At 42.1% G+C, this 20,242-nt stretch overlaps 1 protein-coding gene across 6 annotated transcripts in view; it reads right to left on the bottom strand.

Moving 5' to 3' along the window:
* The window catches only part of PTPRU (protein tyrosine phosphatase receptor type U), a 580,511-nt gene that overhangs the window by 235,460 nt on the left and 324,809 nt on the right, over positions 1–20,242 (bottom strand). For all 6 annotated transcript variants that reach the window (XR_009759096.1, XM_061596132.1, XM_061596131.1 and 3 more), the window contains one exon: positions 16,781–17,089. Coding sequence is in view for 5 of the 6 variants with exons in the window: in XM_061596132.1 (XP_061452116.1) it covers positions 16,781–17,089 (309 nt within the window). In the remaining variant the exon portion in view is untranslated. The remainder of the gene's footprint in view (positions 1–16,780; positions 17,090–20,242) is intronic.

The raw sequence follows: 20,242 nt of genomic DNA, 5'->3' as shown, positions 1-20,242 counted from the left end.
TGGATGGAGGGAAAAATCAGCTGACTTTGCAATTTAAAGGCAAACTTTCTTAATTTGCAATTCCCGAAACAAAATGTAAACTGAAGTACAGCCATCCTTTAAAATGTGTATTTCACATTTCGCAATGCAGTTCCCCAGCCAAGTAATGTCCACAAAAATGGAAGGCAAAATGTGCATTAAAAGGCATATATTGGCCAAAAACACATACAAAAATGCATTGTGCTAGGAAAAATTGTTTTGCAAATAACGTGTACATTAGACAAAATTGCATACAGAGCTATGTTTCTTATTAGAACAAGTTTGCATTAAAATGCTGATGGATTTTCACAAGGAGTTTTGGCTTTTTTTTAAAGCAAACTGGTGCAGAAAAGATTAAAGAAATGAGAAACTGAAATGGACAGATTCGCTCATCCCTACTCTTGAGTGTCCAGGTCTTTGAGTGGCAAAAGAGGTCAGGACTCCTTGACCTTTGGCCACTGCTCAGGATGAGAACATTTCAACATGTATAGCATGTCATACAAGTCACACTTTCTAAACATCCTTCAACACAACTATTAAAAATTCCCTCTTCTACACAAAGTTTACTCCCTTTCCCTCCCATTCTTCTGGAACAGCCTTCGCCCTGGCCATTGCTAACATTCAAGACTGCCTACACTCTCTGCTGATGAACAAGAACATAAGAACATAAGAAGAGCCTGCTGGATCAGGCCAGTGGCCCATCTAGTCCAGCATCCTGTTCTCACAGTGGCCAACCAGGTGCCTGGGGGAAGCCCGCAAGCAGGACCCGAGTGCAAGAACACTCTCCCCTCCTGAGGATTCCGGCAACTGGTTTTCAGAAGCATGCTGCCTCTGACTAGGGTGGCAGAGCACAGCCATCATGGCTAGTAGCCATTGATAGCCCTGTCCTCCATGAATTTGTCTAATCTTCTTTTAAAGCCATCCAAGCTGGTGGCCATTACTGCATCTTGTGGGAGCAAATTCCATAGTTTAACTATGCGCTGAGTAAAGAAGTACTTCCTTTTGTCTGTCCTGGATCTTCCAACATTCAGCTTCTTTGAATGTCCACGAGTTCTAGTATTATGAGAGAAGGAGAAGAACTTTTCTCTATCCACTTTCTCAATGCCATGCATAATTTTATACACTTCTATCATGTCTCCTCTGACCCGCCTTTTCTCTAAACTAAAAAGCCCCAAATGCTGCAACCTTTCCTCATAAGGGAGTCGCTCCATCCCCTTGATCATTCTGGTTGCCCTCTTCTGAACCTTTTCCAACTCTAGAATATCCTTTTTGAGATGAGGCGACCAGAACTGTACACAGTATTCCAAATGCAGCTGCACCATAGATTTATACAATGGCATTATGATATCGGCTGTTTTATTTTCAATACCTTTCCTAATGATCGCTAGCATGGAATTTGCCTTTTTCACAGCTGCCGCACACTGGGTCGACATTTTCATCGTGCTGTCCACTACAACCCCGAGGTCTCTCTCCTGGTCGGTCACCGCCAGTTCAGACCCCATGAGCGTATATGTGAAATTAAGATTTTTTGCTCCAATATGCATAATTTTACACTTGTTTATATTGAATTGCATTTGCCATTTTTCCGCCCATTCACTCAGTTTGGAGAGGTCTTTTTGGAGCTCTTCGCAATCCCTTTTTGTTTTAACAACCCTGAACAATTTAGTGTCGTCAGCAAACTTGGCCACTTCACTGCTCACTCCTAATTCGAGGTCATTAATGAACAAGTTGAAAAGTACAGGTCCCAATACCGATCCTTGAGGGACTCCACTTTCTACAGCCCTCCATTGGGAGAACTGCCCGTTTATTCCTACTCTCTGCTTTCTGCTTCTTAACCAATTCCTTATCCACAAGAGGACCTCTCCTCTTATTCCATGACTGCTAAGCTTCCTCAGAAGCCTTTGGTGAGGTACCTTGTCAAACGCTTTTTGAAAGTCTAAGTACACTATGTCCACTGGATCACCTCTATCTATATGCTTGTTGACACTCTCAAAGAATTCTAATAGGTTACTGAGACAGGACTTTCCCTTGCAGAAGCCATGCTGGCTCTGCTTCAGCAAGGCTTGTTCTTCTATGTGCTTAGTTAATCTAGCTTTAATAATACTTTCTACCAGTTTTCCAGGGACAGAAGTTAAGCTAACTGGCCTGTAATTTCCGGGATCCCCTCTGGATCCCTTTTTGAAGATTGGCGTTACATTTGCCACTTTCCAGTCCTCAGGCACGGAGGAGGACCCGAGGGACAAGTTACATATTTTAGTTAGCAGATCAGCAATTTCACCTTTGAGTTCTTTGAGAACTCTCGGGTGGATGCCATCCGGGCCCGGTGATTTGTCAGTTTTTATATTGTCCATTAAGCTTAGAACTTCCTCTCTCATTACTACTATTTGTCTTAGTTCCTCAGAATCCCTTCCTGCAAATGTTAGTTCAGGTTCAGGGATCTGCCCTATATCTTCCACTGTGAAGACAGATGCAAAGAATTCATTTAGCTTCTCTGCAATCTCCTTATCGTTCTTTAGTACACCTTTGACTCCCTTATCATCCAAGGGTCCAATTGTCTCCCTAGATGGTCTCCTGCTTTGAATGTATTTATAGAATTTTTTGTTGTTGGTTTTTATGTTCTTAGCAATGTGCTCCTCAAATTCTTTTTTAGCATCCCTTATTGTCTTCTTGCATTTCTTTTGCCAGAGTTTGTGTTCTTTTTTATTTTCTTCATTCGGACAAGACTTCCATTTTTTGAAGGAAGACTTTTTGCCTCTAAGAGCTTCCTTGACTTTGCTCGTTAACCATGCTGGCATCTTCTTGGCCCTGGCGGTACCTTTTCTGATCTGCGGTATGCACTCCAGTTGAGCTTCTAATATAGTGTTTTTAAACAACTTCCAAGCATTTTCGAGTGATGTGACCCTCTGGACTTTGTTTTTCAGCTTTCTTTTTACCAATCCCCTCATTTTTGTGAAGTTTCCTCTTTTGAAGTCAAATGTGACCATGTTGGATTTTCTTGGCAATTGGCCAGTTACATGTATGTTTAATTTAATAGCACTGTGGTCACTGCTCCCAATCGGTTCAACAACACTTACATCTCGCACCAGGTCCCGGTCCCCACTGAGGATTAAGTCCAGGGTTGCCGTCCCTCTGGTCGGTTCCATGACCAACTGTTCTAGGGAATAGTCATTTAGAATATCTAGAAACTTTGCTTCTTTGTCATGACTGAACACATATGCAGCCAGTCTATGTCCGGGTAGTTGAAGTCACCCATTACTACCACATTTCCTAGTTTGGATGCTTCCTCAATTTCATATCTCATCTCAAGGTCTCCCTGAGCATTTTGATCAGGGGGACGATAGATCGTTCCCAGTACTAAGTCCCTCCTGGGGCACGGTATCACCACCCACAACGATTCTGTGGAGGAGTCTGCCTCTTTGGGGGTTTCAAGCTTGCTGGATTCAATGCCTTCTTTCACGTATAGAGTGACTCCGCCACCAATACGTCCTAGACTTCTAGGGAGTCAGAACTGTTACACAGGGATTTGGTGACACTGAAATTAAGCTCACTAATATCCTCCACCCAATTGAGTCTTCAGCAGTAACAAGCTCCTTCAGGTTAATTGTGAATACTTAAAGCTTAAAAAATGTGGAGATTAATTACAATGTAACCTGGAGCTGTAAAGTCTTATGATAAGACTCTGGATGAGAAACTAAACAATTCCCCTGTGATTGAATTTTAGTGTTTACCCTGAACTTGCAAAGTGGAGTTAATTGCAAATTATGAGTGGAACACACAAGGTCTATGCCCATGCTTATGCACTGGGCCCACAACAAATGCTGCAGGGGCATATTTACATGGGTCCTTTGAGGTCTTTCCTACAAATAGCTTGAATATTCAGTGCTAGGAAAATGTATGCAATTATGACAAGCAGTGGGGGATAGAAAGAGAGAGATCCTGTTTATGGCTGTAGGTGGAGAACAGGAGCCTCCCCCACTGCAGTTGTATCACCAAGTGCAACACTGGGGGGAGGGACACAGCACAGTGAAGACAGGGCACTGCAATATCCAGTTTCAAGAGGATCAGGTTGCAGGTGATGGGAAAGATCTCTGCCTGGGACCTGGGAGAGCTGCTGCTAGTCAGTGTAGAAAATATTGACCTAGATGAGTCAATGATCTGGCAGATTCCTATATATACTTTTTCCTAAGGAGTTGATGTGATTAGAGAGACAGACAGACATAATACTATTCAGGGACACTGCTGGGATAATGAAGGGGTGAACCTTTGGCCCTCCAAATCTTATTGGACTCCAACTCCATCAGTTGGATTGGAGCCTAATCTTGATAATAGGAGCCTAATCTTCTAACCAAAATTTTCTTGTTCCTTCAAGAGAATGAGACAAAACAGCAGCTAGAAGTGGATGAAACGCTTTGCTGTACTGCACGTTGTTCTGCATTCCCCAACCATACTAGATTCCATTGGTCTTCAGTTGTTCCCCATTTTCTCTTCCACTCTATCAAACCTACATTTCAGTCCTTGATATACCACAGGACAGCATGCTTGTAGATCGTCGACCAGAATTTTCTCTCTTTCATCTAACCACTCCATTTTCTCGCAGTGTCCTCTTTCCAAGTAAACTGGACCTTTGTGTTTAGATCACTAATAGGCAAAAAACCTTGTGGTTTAAGAACGTACCTATAGCTCACAGATATTTCTATCAAACTTTAAAAAGCTGGGAAACTGGGCAGCTATAGTGAATGCACCAGGCAAGCAGGAGACCTGACCTCCTCTCTGAGATACTGTACTGCCCTACAAATTTGTAAAAATGCAAACACAATTTGGGTTGGTCTTTCACAGGCCAATCCATTTTCTGTGTAGCTTGGAAGAATTTGGTAACATGTGCCTCTGAGCGTATAGTGAGTGGTGGCAACACCTGCAATCAGAATTACATCTCCAAAGATGGAGAATTACATTTTTTTTGTATTTTGTTGGTGTTCTTCTTACTTTGCTTCTTTCCTGTGTTACTACTGTTTCTACAGAGAACCTAATCTAGAAAATTATATTTCTTTCATTATTCATCCCAGAAATCTGTGTCAAGGAGGGGAGGGCAGGTTTGATCATTTGCATGCTTGAGTTCAATGAGATTCACTCCTGTGCTTAAGATAGGAAAAACTGACCATGGGGGGAGAGGGGGAGAAGGGGATTGGAAGGGAAGGGGGAGGGAGAGGGAGGGCAAGAGGAGGAGAGGAAAGGGGCAAGAGGGAGGGGATAGGAGGCAGGAGAAGGGAGGGTAGGTTTGATCATTTGCATACTTTTTGAGTTCAGTGGGATTTATTTCTGTTCAATCAAGCTTAGGATAGGTGAAACTGACCTGGGGAAGGGGTGGGGAGGAGATTGGGTGGGTGGACACTGGGCAGAGAGGAAGTCCCTTTCCTTTCCAAAAGGAAAACATTGTGGACAATATCATTGCTTTTCAGCATTTCCCCCACCTTTTTATTCTACATCAGGCTCATGTAGCCTCCCACCCAAATTTAAACCAAACCTATTACTGGCCACATCCACACCAGTCCTTGATTCCACTTTAGACAGTCATGGCTTTCTCCAAAGAATCCTGGGAAGTGTGGTTACTGAAGAGTGCTGAGAGTTGCTGGGAGACGTCCTGTTCCCCTCACAGACCTTCAATCAGAGCAGCTAACTGTTAAACCACTCTGGCAACTGGAGCTCTGTCAGAGGAACAGGAGTTTCCTCTCAGCATCCTTCACAAACTACACTTCCCAGGATTCTTTGGGGGAAGCTTGACTGTCTCAAGTGAAATAAAGGTCTGGCGTGGGTGTGGCTCCTGATTAGCCAAGCCAAGCAGCTGTGAGTCTGGCTTTTAGAACACTTGACGGTTCTTACTGAGCATGCCCGACGTTATAATCGACTTCAGTGCAAAATTTCTTAAATTAATTAAAAATCAGCCAGGCATTTTTTTTTTAACTTTTAAACTGCAGAAGATGAAGGTCAGAGTAGGGGGCAAGATCAGTAATAGGAATACAGGTACTCTGTGAACATGCTGATTTTAAATGAATTTCAACAGATTATGAGAACTCTGACAGAAAAAATTACAAAAGGGATCTGTTTCTCTTTCACTTTTTACACTTTGAACGCTTGATTCTGTCTATTTTTTGTATTGTCATGAAAATGTAGAGGGTTGTTAAGCAAGTGTTTCATTGTGTACGGTTTTGTTTTGAAATGAGTTTATGGGAAGCATCAGAATGGCATGGGGGGATATTTTCAATTTATCATTGCGGAATGTGAAAAATCCACACTGGCTATAGTATACAGCCACTCTTGTGGCTGTATAACAACCTCCAATTGACTCTTTCTGTCAGGTTTCTGGACATCCATCTCCCATCTCCTGCCTTGTTTGAAAGCGGAGAGGCATAATGTGCTTGCTTTATCCTGAAAATTGCTCATTTTACTGCTTGCATTTTTCTTGTTGATGTCACTGCCATCATCCAATCTTTGCTGGTTTGTTTCCTAGCTGCATGGTCAGCTAGGAGCCTGACTCTAGGCAGGTTTCACGCTTCTTTAATATAAATATTTCACACAAAAGTGTAACAATGAAAAGAAAGAAAATAACCTTTTCAACCATCCAATTACATCAGTGAAAATCATACGTAAACGCTGTATGCTATCTTGAGATTTTATATTCCAGTGGTTCATAAATAAATATGTTCATTTTTTCCAGTGAATTTATCTGATCCATGTCCTCTCCTTTACATGGTTTTAACGGAGGAGCTATCAGAGGCAGATATAGGAACCAGCTGGTTCTCTTGGTTATGCTCAATCCTCCTCCATCCCTTGATAACTCTTCCTCTTTGTGAGAGCTCTCTGACTACTGCCCTTCCGCAATGTATCTGGCACATCTGCACAACCCGTTCTTCATAAGATAGACTGTCCCCATTGGCTCCTGCCACCACTAGCATGGGGATGCTTGAACTTTGAGCCACCTCCTTGCCCGCCATTCACTTTTTCATTGCCTGCCATCTCCACTGCTACTGCAGAACCATTCAGACTCTGCTCCTTGCATTTTGAGCCTCCATTCTTTTTTTTTTACAATAATTTTTATTCAAATTTTCATAAAACATACAAAACAAAATCATAAAACATTCAAAGACAAAAAACAAAACAAAACAAAAATGATTAAACAAAAAAATAAAATGTTGATTTCCCATTTGTCGCAGATCAAATCAGTTGTAGGTCTACAATATATAACAATCCTGTCTCTTAAATTATATTATAAAATCACTTTCCTCCAGTAGTTATCTTAATTAATCATCAAATCTCATAAACATTACTTTATTCTTTCCACAAAAAGTCAAAGAGAGGTTTCAATTCTTTAAGAAATATATCTATCAATTTTTCTCCAAATAAACATGTCGATTAATCCATCTCAATAATAATAATAATCTTATTGTCATAACCATAGTCCAAATAAACATATCGATTAATCCATCTCATTAAAATCTGTTAGGTCCAATAATTTCAATAGCCATTATTCCATTATCCATATTAATTCCATCTTCCATCTTCAATAGTCCTGTTAAGTCCAGTAATTTCAGTGTCCAATCTTCCATTATCAGTATTCCATAATAATCTTGCTGTCATAGCCATAGTCATATAATAAGAGTCTGATGGGAATTTCCTCTATCCCAAATATTTTCTTGCCATCAATTCTGAATAAGTTGCTGAAATATTGTTGTAAAGTCATATCTGTGTTCTTCTTTTTTACAAAATGCACTGGCTCATCTCTTGAGAGTTTTTCCATTGTCACATGGCTGCTGTTAATTCCATAGATTTTCTCTATATCAAGCTCCATCACGTCATTCCAGTCCAGAAGATTATCCAAGCCATTGATAACTTTATCTCTAATATCTTCATTAATTCCTTCAGAGATAACGTTAAATTCCAAACAGTAGATTTTATTTCTAATATCCATAAACTCCAGATCTTTTTCCAATTCCACATTTGTTCCAATCTCCAGGGCTTGTATCTTCCCTTTATTTTTTCTTTTCTCATCTCTGATCTCATTCTCCTCTCTCACAGGATCCCTTATTTCTTTAAGCTCCTGCGTCATTTTGCTCAGTTCAATTTTCAGGCATTTTGAGCCCCCATTCTTGATAATATGGTGGCTGTCTGCTTTTGCACCTTGGGAGGCTTGCTTTCGAGGCTTTGGCACTTGAGGAAAAACAGTTCACTGGCACTGCCGTGCCCACGGCTGTTGGTCCTTGTGCCTCAGAAGAGGAGCCAGAGGATACTTTTTTCTGAACCTTGTGCATAACTACTTTTAAATTTGTCTAACCAGGGCCCCTTTAACAAGCAGCAAGTTTAGGAAAGGAGGAAAGGGCAGTCTGGTTTGGTTTTAAAATCAAGGGGTACAATTAATTCTAATATGTTGTAATCAAGGGTTCTAATCAATTCCAATGGATCACAGTACAATTGATTTCCAGTAAATCAGGTTGAATAATTCATGTAGTTATCAATTTATCCAGAGGGAAAGAAGGAAATCTACAAAAGTAGCTAATCCACCCATGTTAAGAAGACACTTAGACAAGCTCATGCAAACAGGGACATGGCATTACGTTTCACACAGTATGAAAGACTCGTAGCAAGAAATGTGCTGTATAAAAAGTCCCATATTCTGCTAACAGATGATAAAAAGATATGGCATGAATGTAGTGAAAAGCTTTGTTCTTGAGGCCTGGCCTTTGATGGAAGTTTTAAACAAGGCAGCTTTTTCAATCCTGACATGAATAGTACAATGTTAAACAGCTAACATTTTGTATAGTATAGGTTAAGTTCACATGCCTAACTAGCTTGCAGCTATTAGCATAGTAAGATTTCTGGGAACATTCTCCCCAGAGGTCCCTCCACATCACCCTTTACAGCTCACTCTTCACTTCTCCCAGCTGTGGGGCAGCTAAAGCTATTATTAATACAGGCCTTATTCAGAACCTGAGTCATCCTGGCATATGTGTGGAGAGATAATTGGTGAATGAAAAGGGAGATTAACTGAGGAAAGTTATTCCCATCGCTGTCTTTGGGAACACAGTACATCTCCTGCAGCTAGCCCCTCTATGGTATACCAGAAGTTGTCATACTGGTGGCCCATGAACTCCATATAGGCGGCCCACGGAAAGGATGAGGAACAATCAAGAATATCTGGATTGACCCAGGACTTGATTTTTCTGACAATGGAGACTGAGGCCATTTTGACTCGGGCTGGATTTATCAAGCAGGCTAATAAGGCTCTAGCCTTGCTACTATGGCACTGGTGTGGTCTACTAATTTTTCCCCAAGAAATTATCAGTTAAAGGGGCCCTTCTCAGCAGGCCAACCTCTGATTTTCATAATATGGCATTGGTTTTGACAACAATAAAAACACTGAAGGGAAAAAAAACCAATTTATTAATGGCTCCACCACAAACCCCAGCTCTTAGAACATTGCAAATGGCCCTCCAGAGTTCACCATGGAACCAGTGGTGGCAAAGCAAGGCAAAAATGTCTGAATATAAGGATGTCCTTCCAGACTGATTAACTGATGGAGGAGAAGCAGGTGAGAAACATCTCCTTAATAGTTTTATAATATTAAACCTATTCTTTCCACTTTGCTAGAAGAAATATCCTAACATGAGAAATTACCATCTCAGGTCTTCTAAAGACTGTTGCCTTTGCAAGTGAAAAATAAAAAGACCCAGCTCCATAAATTCTAGGCACTATGGGCTGCATCCAACTAAATCCTACTCACAGTAGACCCACTGAAATTAATAGACCTAACTTAGTCGTGGCCATTAATTTCAACAGGTCTACAGTGAGTAAGACAAGCATTTGATACAACCCAAAGAACATAGGGTTCTGCCTTATTTTGACTCAGACTATTATTAAATTTATATCCTGCCCTTCCTCCCAGAGGATCCCATGGTGACAAACAATGAGTGATAGAATAAAACATCTTAAAAAATAAAACTTCAAAAAAAACACAGATGGAATTCTCTGCTGGAACAGGAAGTTCTCCAGTAGACACCAAAAAGGCAACAGAGATGTTGCCTGTCTAAGGCCATGTTCACACATTATATTTATTACCTCCCCCAAAGAATGCTGGGAAGTGTAGTTTGTTAAGAGTGCTGAGAGTTGTTATAAGACTCCTATTCTCACAAAGCTACAATTCCCAGAGTGGTTTAAGCAGTCATTTCCTCTTCCTGGGGAAGAATTGGAATTGCAACTCTGTGAGTGGAATAGGAGTCCCTTAACAACTCTCAGCACCTTTCACAAACTACACTTCCCAGAAGCCATGACTGTTTAAAGTCGAATAATAGTGGAATAAATGTATGGTGTGAATGCAGCCTAATATTTAAGGGGCAGGACTTCCAAAGGGTAGGCCCAATTCTGATAACTATCTGCAGGAGGACCTCACCTGCAGAGCATGGTGACCAACTGGGTATATAAAGGGTGAGAAGATCTTTTAGATATTAGCCCACTTGGCTCAGAATTGTCTACAACAGAAGAGGACAACCTGCAGTTCTCAGCCTAACCTCATGTGGATGGATGGCAGGAGACCATGGATGAAACCATGGTGGACGAGAAAAATTGGGGAGCCATAACAGGTGAAACAATGGAAGGGGGAAAGCTCTGTACAAGTTCAGAGCTCTGGCAAGAGTGATCTGCTCCTCCACAGGTAACCCATTGGGTGGGAAAAGGGGGAGGAGACAGAAGGGGTTGGCAGATAGGGAGAAAAGGTTCAGCTCTAGCAGTTACCCAGAATGTGGATTGGGAAGAGCCTAGTGCAAATCTTGGCTTGACCAGGACTCATTTACAAAGCATTTTGTCAAGCTTCTCTTTTTCGACTGCAGCCATTCAACTTGCAATATGGAGATGATGACAACATCCTCCCTGGATGTTGTCGCCCTGGGCTCCTACTGGGAGAAAGGGTGGGATATAAATCTATAAACAAACAAGCAAACAAGTAAACAAAAACAAACAACTCTGGGCCCCACCTTCACCAGGTTGTTGCAAAGACTGCTGAGAGAATGTCTCTGAAATTGCTTTAAATCGCTACATCAGTACTAAGCATTTGGAATCTTTATCATGTACTCGGTTTTGTGCTGTCAGTTTGGAACTCTACAGGATTATTGAAATAATTTTTTAAAACAACAAACAAGAATTTTTATATCATTTGGTTGTAGTTCAATATTATTGTTTTCATTTTTGTATGATGCTGTTAGCCACCTTGGGCTTCCTTTTGGAAGGAAACGTAAGGCAGAAATAAAGTAGGATGGTAATCCTACAGGTAGCAAACTAGCCATCACACTCACTGATTTAGTTCAGGAGCAGACAGGGATGGAAGGATCTGTCAATTTTGGTTCTCTGAGTTTCTTGTTTTTCCAAACTTAAATTCACTTCTCCACATTTCTGCAAAAATCTGTGATTTTTTTAAAAAAATACCTACAACTTTTCAGCATTTTAGTGAGAATTTCTTGGAATAAGCTCATTCTTATATGCAGTTTTGACAAATGTACACATTTCTTCAAGCAGTTTCTCCTACTACAATGCATTTTTGTATGTTTTCACTAATATATTCCTTTTTATACACACTGTCCCCTAGTATATGCATTTTTGTACCCATCACTTGGTTGTATAACTGCATTGCAAAATTCAGACAAGTATGACTTTCAAAAGACGGTTGCATTTCAGTTCTCATATTGTTTTGGAAAGTGCAAATTAATTAAGTTCATCATTAAGTGAGTAAGTTTTCGTTTCTTTAAATGAAAACAAAATCAAATTTCTCCCCCATCCTTAGCAATGTGTAAAAATGGAGGAGAAATTTGATTCCATTTTCTTTTAAAGATGAACTCACTTAATTTGCACTTTCCAAAACAATGCAGAAACCAAAGCACAGTCCACAATTGGCACTTTTTTGCAGTGCAGTTGTCAAGTCAAATAATATGTACAATAACACATACACTAAAAATGCATATATTAGCACAAATATATTCTGTTAGGCAAAATTGCATACAATTGCATACAAAAGTGTATATTAGAAGAAATTCACACTAAAATGCTAATTAATTTTGATGAATACTTGTGTGTGTTTTTAAAAAACAAATGCCAACTGACATAGAACCTTGGAAAAGTGAAGGTAAGATTGGAAAAATGACAGAGAACCTGAAATTGACAGATTCACCCATCCTTACATGTAGCTCACCATCCTGGTAGAAAAGCATCATCTGGATCCGATGACCCTTGACACACAATGACTGCACAAGGGGGCTGTAGAAACAGGTGCAGCACAGGAAGTTTTTAAATTAAGAAATGCCGATCAAGTGCCATGCCCCAGTTATCATCAGAAGCACTGGGAAATTATTCTTCATGATATGAAACAGCATTTATCCAGGTCAGTGATGGCCTGAACTATCTACACTGAGCAGACATCAGAGGCAGACTGATCCTTGGGCCCTTTGTCACCATGAATATCTACCTCATGGAGGTGTTGTGAGCCTTAATTTATTGGTATTTGAGATCCACAGATGAAAGGGGCTGGCTGAGAACAAGGTAGTAATTAGTTATTGTTATTAAGCTTTGATAGACTTGCAAAAAAGATGAAAGAAAAATGGTTTGTTCTGAAAAGAAGCCCCAATAATGAAATATAAACTCTCCAAAAATAGAAAAGCTGATGGGGGTTTAACACCCACAACTGTCTAACATTTATTTTCAAGCCTGATCTACACACATAAAAGCAGACTGAGAGGGTAGACTGCTGTAGAGTGGACTGTACCTATCCAGCCTGCAGACGAGGAAGTGTATGCCATTGTCAGATACCCCCTCCCTTCATGTTGAAGCTTCTTGCAAGTAAAAGAAGAAACTAGCTCATTAGGGGAACCCCTCCGATGTATTGATTTTCTACTTGCAGGAAGGGTGATTCTCTCTCTCTCTCTAGGAAACATTTAATTTAAAATCATTTAAAACTGCAATTTCCCCTGTTCTCTAATCTGAAGTGGTACACCATCTGTTCTGGCTTGCTGGGATTCCAGCATCTCATTCCCTCCTCATTTTGCTGCAAGTATAGATCAGGCACCAGTGAGTTTGGAAAAAGCAGATAAGCTGAGCCAACCCACAACACCCATCTCTCGTTTCTTCATTTTCATGGTTGTATATGCACCTTACATTTAAAGCACATGGCTTCCCCCAAAGAATCCTGGAAACTATAGTTCACCACTCACAGAGCTACAATTCCCAACTACAGTTCCCAGGATTCTTTGGGCGGTCATGTGCTTTAAATGTACATTGCATATACAACCCATGTCTGTGAGGACATGAAATGCTTGCCATGTTCATCTGCTTTAAGCAGTGGCACCATTGCCAGTGCTACATTGCTAAATTAAGCAGTGGCACCATGCTCATCTACTTGAAGCAGTGGCACTCAAAGACCTTGAGGAAGAGGTCCAAGGCCCCACTTGGAAGAATGTGCAACTGAGCCCTCAAACACAACAGGGCTTACCTATCACATTTTGAGCAAAGTAAAGGAACACACGTTACTATCTTAAGAGGGCTGGCATAAGTCCAGAATCTAAAATTACCTAATTGCACCACTGATTTTAAGTCAGGTTCTGAATTATCAGAAGAGAACCCAGCAGTTGCCATTTCCTCCAACCTTTCCCTGCCAGTCATGTCCTATCTCTTCTCTCTTGACCCTCTCTCGGCTATCACCTAGAGGTGGGCATTCCATCAGACTGTCTCCATCCCAGCTGGTCATTATGAGAATAGTAACGTTAAAAACTGGCCCTTGAGTTTGCTTTTTTCCTCTTCCCTCCACATTCCCTTTTCCTCATGTGCTGTGTCTTTTAGACAGTAGGCCTACTGTCCAACTATTGATCTTGTAAGCTGACCTGGGAGCCTTTTTGGCTAAAAGAGCAGTGTAAAAAAAAGCTTTAAATAAATAAAATCCCCACGTGTTCTTGTATCTGTGCCCCACTCCTGCATTCAGGTGCTATAATAACCCTGAGGTAAGAAAAGCAGGACAGGGAAGGTGAAAAGAACACTAATCAGCTAGTCTCATGCATGTATAAATAAGTCCCATTGGTAACCATGGTGACATTGCTGAATTGCTGTCCTGCACCACAGCAGCATCCCATATTTCTAGTTTCTCATCAATGAGCTCACCTTGAATGAATGTATTTGCTAAACAGTCAATACAGAGCTGAAGTTATGAGCCAGGGATGAAGAATCTGTGGCTCTCCAGAGGTTGACTAAAACTGCCATCATCCCTGGCCATGCTGGCTGGAGCTGATGGGAGATGGAGTCCAGTAACATCTGGGAGGGCCACAAGTTTCACATCCCTGGTTTAAACCCTGAAAGCTGGTCTGACACTAGGACAAAGACCACCCTCCTATGAAAACACAGGTCAGGCCCTTGGTCCATCTAGTTTAGTATTGTCTACGCTGACTGGCATTGGCTCTCTAGGATTTCAGGCAGGGAGCCTCTCCCAGCCTTGCCTGGAGATGCCAGGACTTGAACCTGGGACCTTCTGCATGCAAGGTAGATGCTCGACCACTGAGCTATATGGTATATCCAAACACACAAAATTCCCCAAATGGTTTGCAGGACCTCTTGTACTGGTCTCAGTCTTTTTCATCCCTCCTTTTCTATTGCATTTCATTGCTTCCTTATCATGTTCAAAGTGGCTTCCAACAGAAAAATAATCACTGCCATCTATATATAAAAGACAGCTCCTAATCAGAGGCTTTGGCAAATATTGCTAGAACAAAGGTTGTGTCACATACCACAGTCCTGCAAGTGAATAATTGCATCTCACCATCACAGCCACTCATAAAGACAACAAGCATGTCCAGACATTTGCTCTATGTCTAGGGGGGCAGGGGTGTGCATGCAAGCTTTACTCCCAAAATCCCCATTCTATTTATTTATAAAAGCATTTCTGTACCATGTTTTCACAAAACATCAGGGCGGTGAACAACACCATAAAAATATTTTTTAAAACAATACAACACAATCATTAAAATGGCTGGCTATTCAGAAAACATTCCAAACAGTTGCATAGGCCTGACACCACAAAAAAATCTTCAAGAGATACCAACAAGTCAAGAGCAAGGATGCCTGCTGGAAGAGTGTTCCACAGCATGGGACCTGTGATACTAAATGTCCAACTTCTGATTGAAGCCAACTGGGTCTCTGTAACATGGGGACAACTAACAGCGTTCCTCCAGATGATCTCAGTGATTGGGCTGGGATATGAGGGCTCAGGCAGTCCTTAACATATCCTAGACCCAAGTTATTCAGGGTTTTGTGTATCAACACAAGAACCTTGATCCTGGCTCATGTGCATCATCCTGCATGCTCAGTCCCTGATCTTCCCTGTATTGGGCATGGAAGGTCTGAAAGGGGATTTTACTCATGAATAGAATCCTCTGCATGAAGGCAACCCTGATAATGTCCCTTACAGACTGGCCCTGCTCAACATGGAGAAGGCTGGGGACACAACAGATAGGTTGGCAGTGTGGTGGGCTGGGCTGGTGTGTGCCTCTCTGCCTCTCATCCATAGATACAACATATGCATATTCAGGCAAATACCAGTGAACATGACTTATGGCATTCATCAGTCTGCATGCCCACATGTAGAAGTACTACCAGGAATTGGCTCTTATAACACATTCACTGTGATTGTGTATATAAGAGGGGCTAACCTGTCTCTCTCCTCTCCCCCAAATATGTTGCTGGACTCCAGCTCCCATCATCTCTGGATATCGGTCATGCTGGTTGGGGCTGATGGGAACTGGAATCCAAGAATATCTTGAGAACCACAAGTTTTATTTATTTATTTATTTATTTATTTATTAAACTTGTATACCGCCCCATAGCTGAAGCTCTCTGGGCGGTTTGGATAACATCCTAACTCAAGCCTACCCAGTTAGGAGATGGGTGATGAAACTTACTTTCCAATACAATTGAGAAGTTGCAATCATTGGAGAAAGGTTGCGAGGGATGAGTCTCCTTCAACCTACCAAGCTTCTGTATTCATCTTCATCCATCCAATACTACTGAGTATGCTTTGGGAGTTGTGAACACCTCCAGCCATGTTTCCCTGCACCCCTCTCTCCATTAAAACCCTACTCAGGCATTATTCCTAATAGGAAAGTCCCTTCAGTGTAGGAAGCAGAAGGCTGCAGCTGCTGGCCCCGCCAACAACATCTCCAGCCCTGCACACTCAGTCCCTGACCTTCACATGATGAGGAGAGGATATCTAAAGAGACCTGCTGCTTGTGTTCAAGCAGATGTAAGTAAGATCCCCCTAAAGATCTTCTCTGCTTAACAAGGGAAGGTCAGGGACTTGCCTGGGGATATTAATGGATGGAGGTAATCTGCATGCCCCTTTCAATGGTTTGACTCAAGGATGGGGAGCCTGTAGCCCTTTAGACATTCTTGGACTACAGTTTCCATCATCCTTGACCACTGGCCACACCGGCCGAAGCTGATGGAAGCTGGAGTCCAACAGCATTTGGAAGACCAAAAGTTCCCCAGACCTGGTTTAACTGTTTACACATTCAGCCAAATGCCCAAACACGTCTTAAGTCTGAAAGTGATGAAAGCTGGAAAATCTCATCCACTGCACCTCTTGCTTACATTTCCATGAATGATTCTCAATAAATTAGAGTCATTCATACTGGTCCCAGAGAACGAAGCTCTCTCCACCCTCTCCCATCACCACTCAAGATGCAGAACTCACCATCTTCATCAGTCTGAAATATCATCTCTTTGCCTTCCTTCCGTCCCTCAGGGTTGGAGAGAATAAGCTTGACATGGATGTTTTTGTAAGGTAGCAGATTCTTGATGGTGTAGCGGTTAGCATTGCGCTCCATCTTCACACACTCTCGAAAAGTCTGATTGCGGCCTGGACCCACAGCATAACGATAACAGAGCGTGACAGTATATGTGTGACAACGTGTCAGGTTATAGCCTAGAGGTTCCCACTGAAGAGTCAGCTGCCTGGGCTGGATCTCAGCAAAAGCAAGGCCTTTGGGAGCTCTCATGGGTTCTGTCATAGAAAACAGAAAGAACTGGATGAATAGATGACACAAGAAATATCAATCATCCTAGAGAACAAGACAAAGGAACACAGGAAGCTGCCTTATACTGAGGACTGGTTCACACAGACGTTTAGTGTTAATCAGGTGCTACTTGCTGCCCCGTTTAATTTGCAGGATTTACATGACGTCTCTGTGAATGCAAAGGCATGCCGCTGCTTTTCCGTTTAAATCTACATCAGATCAATCCAATTCTAATCCAAAAAGGGAAGGAAAAACCATCTTTGTTTCATATCTCTAGGACTTGTAGACGCTTAGCTCCGATGCTTTTGTGAGTCCCCGCCCACTCCCTCCTTCTCCCTTTGTTCAGGTCGTTTCCTGCTGGCTCCCATTCTGCAAGCCTGCTGCAACCAGTGCTTTTTTTTTTCTTCCCCCCCTAACTTGTGCAAAAAGGCACAACATTGTTCAAACAAGTATTTGTATTTCTGCTGGATTCTGAAAATGCAAATACTCGCACTTGAGGATTGGAACAAATTGAGCATGCTCAGTTGCCAAGGTAACCAGAGGAAGTATGAGATGGCGTGGTCATTAGGGAGCTGCATGATTGACCCTTTCAGTATGAACAGAAAACAGTGTATTGGAAGGTAGGAGTGTTAACCTTTAAACTCTATCGCGATGAGAAAAACTTTGTCTTTAAAACGGAGTTCAGCTCCTGTGTGAATGAGCCCAGTTTTCCAGGGTTTCAGGCAGGGATTCTCTCCCAGCCATACCTGGAGATGCCAGGAATTGAACCTGGGACTTGCTGCATGCAAAGGAGATGCTCTTCCACTGAGCTATGGCCCTTCCCCGACGCTGGCGAACAAGGGGAAAGACTGTACCTCAGTAGCAGAATGCCTGGTTTGCAAATTGAAGGCCCCACGTCAAATCCCTCACATTTCTAATTCTAAATGGATCAGCTAGCAGGTGCTGGGAAAGATTTCCGCCACAGACCCCAAAGACCTGCTTGAAGAGTAGCCTTCTGTGATCTTATAATGTAGCCTCTGCAAACCTGGTGCCCTCCAGATGTTGTTGGACTACCATGCTGGCTGGTGGGAATTGTAGTCCAACAAGATCAAGAGCACTGTTCTTCAACCTTGGGTCACTAGATGTTGTCAGACTCCAACTCCTATTAACCCCAGCCAGCTTAGCCAATGGCCAAGGATGATGGGAATTGTAGTCCAACAGCACCTGGGGACTTAAGGTTGAAGAACAGTGATCTAGAGGACACCAATTTGGTGATGCTCTTGCTGTTCTAACAAGATGTTTTGTGGCAAAGACAGCCGGAGTGCTGTCTTTGGGACCCTTCCCTCTATAGAAGAGAAGTGTCTTGCCCACAGGATTCTGTGAATGGGAAAACAAGCATGCACATGATAAGAACCCCACCCCTACCTCTTAATTACAGCCATGTGGGCTAGAAGGGATGGTTGATGAGAATATATAATATATAAAGCAGTTCTTCCTATTTTTCAGGTTATTCAGAGAAGAGATTTTCCACAAACTAAGTTAAAGAAGCTCAGGGATTGCACAGCTTCCTTGTCCTTTTAACAGATACGAGGAACCACTAGCCCTCCAGATGTTGCTGAACTGCAGTTCCATCACCTCTGGCCATGGGCCATGCTTGCCAGGGCTGATGGGAGTTGTAGTTCGGTATATCTGGAAGGGCAACAATTCCCCACAGCTGCCTTACAACTTGGGAGCTTCTCACTGCTGTGCTCTGTGCCAGTAGCCCAGGCACTTGTGATACCATCACATTGTTCTTCAACACTGCTGCAAACTTATTTTGTCATATATGTGTTGCTTCATGCATCCCCCTTCCCAACTACTGTGAAGCTCAGCGGAGTCTTAGGAAGCTGCCTTATACCAAGTCAGAACATTTGTCCATCTAGTTCAGTGTTGCCTACACTGACTGGCAGCGGTTCACCAGGATTTCAGGCAGGGATTCTCTCCCAGCCCTACCTGGAGATGCCTGGGATTGAACCTAAGACCTTCTGCAAGCAAAGCAGATACTCTGCCATGGAGTTACAGCCCTTCCCCAGCTATCAGCTTTACTAGAAAACCTTTGCTAGCTCTGGGTCATGTTTGCTAACTAAGAAGTGCAGAGTCTGCTGGAGAGGGAAGCCAGTGGTCAGGTCAGTTTCATTTACATGGGGAAAATGGAACAAACCTCATACTGAGTCAGACCGTTGGTCCATCTAGCTCAGTATTGTCTACTGTCACTGGCAGGGACTCTCTAGGGTCTCAAGCAGGAGCTTAGGTTTGCGCAAAGCTCTTCTCCAACACTTTTTTCACTGTCCAACTTTCACATCCATACATAGATATCGGGAATACCATGGTCTGAATGATCCTGACTTTAGTGTTCAGTGATACATCTTTGCACTTGAGGACCTTTTCTAGTTCTCTCATAGCTGCTCTCCCCAGTCCTAGCCTCCTTCTGAATTCTTTTAGTATGGTATCGTCTGCATATCTTAAATTATTGATATTTCTCCCTCCAATTTTCACACCACCTTCATCTTGGTCCAATCACGCTTTCCGTATGATATGTTCTGCGTATAGGTCTTTTAAAAAGAGTGGTAAAATACATCCCTGTTGCACACCCTTTCCAATTGGGAACCAATCGGTTTCTCCATATTCTGTCCTTACAGTAGCCTCTTGTCCAGAGTATAGGTTGCGCATCAGGACAATCAGATGCTGTGGCGCCCCCATTTCTTTTAAAGCATTCCATAGTTTTTCATGATCTACACAATCAAAGGCTTTGATGTAATCTATAAAGCACAGGGTGATTTCCTTCTGAAATTCCTTGCTCCGTTCCATTATCCAACGTATGTTTGCGATATGATCTCTGGTACCTCTTCCTTTTCTAAATCCAACTTGGATATCTGGAATTTATCACTCCATATATGGTAAGAGCCTTTGTTGTAGAATCTTGAGCATTACTTTACTTGCATGGGATATTAAGACAATAGTTCGATAATTACTGCATTCCCTGGGATCCCCTTTCTTTGGAATTGGGATGTATATGGAACGCTTCCAGTCTTTTCCATATTTGTTGACAAATTCTTATCAAAATTTGGACAGATTCAGTCTCAGTAGCTTGTAGCAACTCTACACACCTATATATATATATA

Source organism: Rhineura floridana, chromosome 15 (genome assembly GCF_030035675.1).
Source record: "Rhineura floridana isolate rRhiFlo1 chromosome 15, rRhiFlo1.hap2, whole genome shotgun sequence".
In the NCBI taxonomy this organism is placed as follows: Eukaryota; Metazoa; Chordata; class Lepidosauria; order Squamata; family Rhineuridae; genus Rhineura; species Rhineura floridana.
This window is presented reverse-complemented; position numbering and strand designations above follow the sequence as displayed.